Here is a 6,758-nt window from a genome sequence, read left to right as displayed (position 1 = left end):
GTGCAATGGCGTGATCTCGGCTCACTGCAACCTCCACCTCTTGGGTTCAAGTGATTCTCCTGCCTCAGCCTCCCAAGTAGCTGGGACTACAGGTGTGTGCCATCACGCCCAGCTAATTTTAGTGTTTTTATTTTTTATTTATTTTTTAGTAGAGACAGGGTTTCACCATGTTGGCCAGGCTGGTCTCGAACTCCTGACTTCAGGTGATCCACCTCCCTCGGCCTCCCAAAGTGCTGGGATTATAGCTGTGAGCCACCATGTCCGGCCTTGCATCTCCACTTTTTAAGAGCAAGGAAAATCTTTTCCAGAAGCATTCTAAGCCAAGTAACCCTTACCTTTTATTGTCCATGACTCTGCCATCCATCTAGTCCTAAACCAGTACCTGATGGGCAATTGATTTAAAACTAGTCAAGCATCACGTTCTTGACTTCTACTGGGATGAGGCTAACCTAAAGAACATGGCCACATGATACCAGAACCAAATTATGGTGCTTTAGACAAACTACAAGGTAATCAAGACGATGCCACACAGGTTTATTGCAATGATTCTTACCTGAAGCCATTGCACCTGGATTGTGGTGTTGGATCTGCTATTGCCTACATCGGAACTGAAGGTTGGTCCATTAACATTTCTCAGAGAACAGGACTGGGTCTCTGGACATCACACAGCAGGATGGACATCATACAAACAGGCCTTGGTCTTTTTAGTGCTTTTTCCATTCCTCCCAGATACTATTCATCAGAGTAGATAATCTATTGGTCCATCTCCTCTAGAGCTCGTATCAGAAATAGGCACCCTCATCAACTTATTTCCTCCCTAGATCCAGCCAAGGGTGGCGTGGTCTAATTAGTTAGCTCAATTGCTTTGTCAAAATTGGGAAGATGATCTCTGGCTAATGAAAATTAAACATTTCTCAGGTGAGATTGCTAACTACCATCAAGTTACCTGAATTACTTTACCTCCTCATTAAAACATTCATGATCAAACTCCTAAACACAGGAAGACTTTTAAGTGTCTTCCAAAGGGAGAAAATCACGGTAGGAAAGGTAAACTGTCAATACTCAGCCTAACATCTTTTTCACTTTTTTTTTTTTTTTTTGTAGAGATGGGGTTTCACTGTGTTGCCCAATTGCTCAGGCTGGTCTTGAACTCCTGAGCTCAAGTGATCCACCTGCCTTGGCCTCCCAAAGTGCTGGGATTACAGGCGTCCAGCCCACTCTGCCTATTGTAATAATAGCTAATTTTTAAAAATCATTTATTGTGTCCAGCACTGTTTTAAGTACTTTATTTGCATTTCTCATCTTATCCTCATATAAGCTCTATAAAATAGGAACTGTTATTATCCCTGTTTTACAAGTGAAGAAACTAAGGCACAGAGAAGTTACAGTGCCGCAGTGTGGAGGCTTCTTAAACCACTATGCTGTATCATACTATACACACATAACAATTGAATAGAACTATGATACCCCCCGTTTTACAGTGGGAAGGATGCTTAGAGACTGCCAGTTCTTTTGGTTTTATAAGGAGGGAACAGTCATGGAGCAGGGACTTGGCTGCCTAAGGTCATACTACCAGTTAATAGCAAGGAAGGTTAGCTCTCAGGCCTCCAGGGTTCTTTCCTCTAAACTAGGTTTATTAAAGTAGTATACCAAGTATAAATGAGTTGGAATAATTCTGGTAAAAAATATATATGGTTTTACATAATTTGGTAAACTTAGCACCTAATAAATCCAATAAATATTTGTTGAAAAAACAGAAGCAATAAAAACTGATAGCTTCTTTTGACCATTTCTGTAGTTAAACTTTTTAGCATGATAAGAAGGCATTTTCTTGACTGGTTTCTTCTTAACTGAGTATCTTTGATTCTCTTAAAATTTATATGACAGAAATTTTTGCATGCAGATTTCATCACAAATATATAGTTCCTTCACCTATGTGCCCCTTATTTTCCCAAATGACTTTTTATAGATTGTCTACTAGTAGAATTCTATTCCTAAATCAATTAAGAAGGATCCCGTCCTCATAATATCTCACATACTTTATACAATTATACAATCTTTTAAATAAAACCTCTTCTTTCACTTTTCATTAGCTCATTTTTCCTCTTAAAAAAAATAGTATGAGAAAGCCTTGGTACAGAGATACAAAAATGACAAGTAGGTGGGGATGCTTACCGGGTACAAAAAGAAAACAGAATGAATAAGACCTACTACTTGATAGCACAAGAGGGTGACTATAGTCAATAATAATTGTACATTTTAAAATAACTTAGAATGTAATTGGATTGTTTGTGACTCAAAGGATAAATGCTTGAGGGGATGGACCCCCCATTCTGCATGATGTGCTTATTACCCATTTCATGCCAGTATTAAAACATCTCATGGACCCTATAAATATATATACCTACAACATAACCACAAAAATTAAAAAAAATTTAAAATTCTAAGTAAATGAAAACATTTTAATAAAAAATTATACTCAACTATTTTGAACTCCCTTTATTCTCAAATCCACAATAAATTTCCTTGGCTTTTCTAATATCTATAAAATAGTATGCAGAATTTACAAGTAGATTTGTTAGAATTTGAGAATTCATGCCTACCTAATACCTTTTTATAGGGAAAGGCCAGCAGCAATCCCTATAGAAATCAAAAGCATTGATGATACTTCAAATTTTGATGACTTCCCTGAATCTGATATTTTACAACCAGGTAAGACAATCTATAATGTAACTACCACTATTAAAAGTCTGTGAAGACGATGGCATTTCACTAATGAAATTCCTTTAATTTTTCTCTTTTTAGTGCCAAATACCACAGAACCGGACTACAAATCCAAAGACTGGGTTTTTCTCAATTATACCTATAAAAGGTTTGAAGGGTTGACTCAACGTGGCTCTATTCCCACCTACATGAAAGCTGGGAAATTATGAATGAAGATAACATTCACCCATAACCAAGAGAACTCAGGTAGCTGCATCACCAGGCTTGCTTGGCGTAGATAACAATACACTGAAATACTCCTGAAGACGGTGGTGCTTACTGACTACAAGAGGAAATTCTACAGGATTAGGATTTCTGAGACTACTACAGGAATTGGTTGGCAGTGCCAGCTGGCTCTTTTTTTTTAATATTTTATTATTTTTGTTAACTTTATTATACGAAGGTACTGGAATAAAAGGAACGGACATCCCTTTCTAACTGCACTGCCTACATGCGTCTTAAGGTCCATTCTGCCTGTGTGTGCTGTGGCTTTGAACTGTAACACCTCTAATTAATTCAGGAGAAACACATATCATTTAAAGCAACATAGGCTAACCTGTAGGTAACACTGCAGTATTGATGTTTTACTGCAAATCTTATGGGTCTAGATAATCAGTAAAAGCCATCTTCCATAGTTGGTGTTAGAACATTGCCCTATTGGTTTGGACATCTGTAGAATATATATGAAGACAATTTCTGTGATGGTTTTAAGAGATTTAAAAAGAAATTCACTGGTTCTTTAAAAAATAGAATTTATCATCAAGTTATTACACAAACTCCACAGTAAGGAGTGGCAAGTTTATAATAAGGAAGAGAAAGTTTAACACCTTCACTCAAGCACTCCACTAATATATTTACGTTGCATTCAGAAATACTGATGACCTTTATATACGTAGTCTGTATACTCATAGGAAGATGTACTGTATTATATAACATGTAAAGTTGATTTTCTTGTGACAAGAGGACTTCTTTTTTTAACAAGAGGACATGGCATTATTTTAATTTGATTATGGTGAGTTGAAATTAAGAAATGACCATGAAGGCTGCTTGTAGAATTAGTGTATTTTTATTAAACTATTTTTTTAAATGTCAAACTTCTATCATGTAAATGGACTTGCAGAGAACAAAAAGCTATTTACTTTGGTTTTCTAGAAAGTTGTTACATATCATGGCTGGTTAACTTTTATTTCTTTTGATGAAAACTTTTCCTTTGATAGTACTTGTATTATTGTGCCATTATTTTCTTATGCTCCAAATGTACCAAAGATCTTGAACAGAATGGATGTTCACAACTGAGTAGAATTTTCCTTTCCTGTGGGCATGCTGTATTCAGACCTGACAGATCTTTGATAGAGGTCAGCTTATTGAAGGGCAATATTGTTCATGTTTAGCTACATCACTGTGGTGAATATAGATGGAATTAAGGAAATAAATGCAGGCCAGGGGGTTGTGTTGAGAGGAGAGATAATATCAGCATCAAATTCTTTGGGTATCTCCCTAAGAATTAAATAATCTTTTCTAGCTTAATATTTTAATTCTAATTCAAACAACTCTCTGAGGTTTTGGTTTCATTAGTAGTAGCTGAGGAATAATACGCTAGCAAAGAACGGCCTAATGTTTGTCTTAACTGTTAATGGATGAAATTTTTTAAAGATACAACCGTGATAACCATTATAAATGATCTGTGATCAAAATCTAACGTGATGAATTATTTGTAGGAATGTCTTCCTATTGGGGAAGGATTGCATAGGAGCATTATGCAAATCTACAAAAGCTTTTATAAATGTTGCTGCTAGGTAGCTCCACAGTGTTTTCAAAAGACCATCCTGGTTCCCCCAACTCTCCCATTTTTGGTTTGTTTCTTTTTAAATATTTGTTGAGTACTTACGTGTTTATCTAACAGTTCACTTCCATTTTTTCTAGTCTGGATTTTTTGAGTATTTAAGGGAGAGAGCTATGAAAAACTCTGTGGATTTCTCAATTTGACTAACTCTAATTTTCCTAATTATAACTGCCTTTAATTAAATAATATTAACTTTTGCTGAGGTTTATGAGATTTTCTCACCCCACATCACTCCCCTTTTTAAAAAAAGGACTGTTTTGCTAGTGTGATAATGAATAGGTAAGATGAAATAATCGCAACATTGTCTAGTTCTAGTATGGTAACTATTCTTGAAATGGTACTGAAAAATACCATTAATTCAAATTGACAGAGATTGATAAAAAGAAACTGATTTACCTAAGTTTACTTTTTAATTGCATAATAGAGCATTTTTTGTTTTGAGTTCCCTCATTTTTATTACGAAAAAGAGCTTGCAAATAGTTTTACTTTCTTGGCACTGGAAGGGTAGTTCTGGAAAGCTACTTTGTTGAGAGTCTTCGTTCTTCCCTGGAGTTAATAGAGTGATTCACAATCTTTGGGGTTTTCTCCTCATCAAAAGCATTTCTTAAGTGCCTATCTAAAAGCAATTAAAGACTGTGTCTGCCCTTTGGAAGCTAAGAGTTCATGATGCAAATTAACTAGATAATTTGCAAAGTACCCTTGAGATTGAATTTTCTCTATTATACATTTCCCATACTTCAGGTGAATAATTTAATTTAAATGACAAAACCCTATCTAATCAACTGGGCATAATGACATTTTCTTTAAATTAGACTCTATTTTGAATTAAAAGAGTTTTATTATAAACTGTGTGTTTTTGGTTTTTCTAAGTATATAGAAAGCTTGTATAATTCAGATTTATCGATTTCCTGATTTAATGTAGACTGACTTTTTTATTAAAAACCTTTGTATTAAAGCAAGTTATGTTATTTTTCTTTTATGCATTTATTACTAACATAGCTTTAAATCTTTAAATGTATTGAAGCATTGTGCTGTCTGAAAATAAGGAATTGCTTATAAACCAGCCACTTCTGAATACAGTATATAGCTGATTTAATAAGCTAGTTAGTGAATGGAAAATAAGTGTGGAGTATTAAAAATGTTCTTTGGTTGGTAAGGCCTAAGATAGGGTTTCATTTATTTCTATACTTTTTCTGTTATTTAAACACCTGCATATTTTTGTGTAAATCTCTAAATTTAAAATATTTTTAAGTACATTTATTTTTGGTGTTTTATTGTATAAAACATTAGACAATCAGTCAGTCAGTCCTTCTTGACAGGAGCACCAGCTATCTGTCTTTTGCTGATCTACAAATAAATGAATTGAGAATTTAGTCCGTAGAGGTCCCTGGCTACCAAACACATTCTCCTTTGAATTGTTAAAACTCAGAACATTCAAAATAACTGTTTTGCTACAACCATGATTATTTTCCCGCTGTCTTTATTTAAATTTATTTTCTCTTTAGAAGTGCACTTATTTCTGAAAAATCTGAATGAAACAAATGCTTAGAACAAACATAAATATAAGACACTTGGGACTACTAGAGATATTTTAGATTTTTATGAAAAAAATGGGATATTGCTGCTTTAAAAAGGAATAAAGTAATAAAAATATATCTTAGCTATTTTTTTAAAGCAATATAATTCAGCAATTGTCTAGAAAAGTAATCATCAGGCTACTGAGTTTGGTGTTCAGTTACTGAGTTTCAAAAATGTTTTGGTGGCATGAGGACTTTTCATTGAAGGTAAGATAAGAATAAAAACTATGTTTACAAAATTTCTGTTGGTGAGGTTTTTTGGTTTTATTTTTTAGTTTTGAGATAGGTGTTACCCAAAACTCAAGAAAGACTATTTAGTTAATGTAAATTACTGACTTTTACACTTGAAAATCACATCAAGAACAAAATATTTGAAGTTTATATTTAAAATCTCCATTGAAATCTGTAGCTAAACACATACAGGCTACACAAACTGTGCTATACTTTTAGGTACTTATTGGATGTATAGCTTGTATACAACTACCCAACTCGTTTCAAAACCAATTAGCAAGCACTAAGTTGAAAATGCCTCAAAATAGCATAGGAATATGTGGCCCAGGTCCCAGTACCTCCTG

General features: G+C 34.3%; 1 protein-coding gene across 1 annotated transcript in view; it reads left to right on the top strand.

Moving 5' to 3' along the window:
* Positions 1-6,422, top strand: part of STK38L (serine/threonine kinase 38 like) — an 88,909-nt gene extending 82,487 nt beyond the window's left edge. The window contains exons 13-14 of the mRNA XM_011946969.1: positions 2,621-2,712; positions 2,806-6,422. Coding sequence (XP_011802359.1) covers positions 2,621-2,712; positions 2,806-2,933 — 220 coding nt within the window. The 3' untranslated portion in view covers positions 2,934-6,422. The remainder of the gene's footprint in view (positions 1-2,620; positions 2,713-2,805) is intronic.
* The last annotated feature ends 336 nt before the right edge of the window (positions 6,423-6,758 follow it).

This window comes from Colobus angolensis, unplaced genomic scaffold, assembly GCF_000951035.1.
Source record: "Colobus angolensis palliatus isolate OR3802 unplaced genomic scaffold, Cang.pa_1.0 Scaffold256, whole genome shotgun sequence".
Taxonomy (NCBI): Eukaryota; Metazoa; Chordata; class Mammalia; order Primates; family Cercopithecidae; genus Colobus; species Colobus angolensis.
The sequence above is the reverse complement of the archived record's forward strand: the minus strand, read 5'-3'. Positions and strand labels throughout refer to the sequence as shown.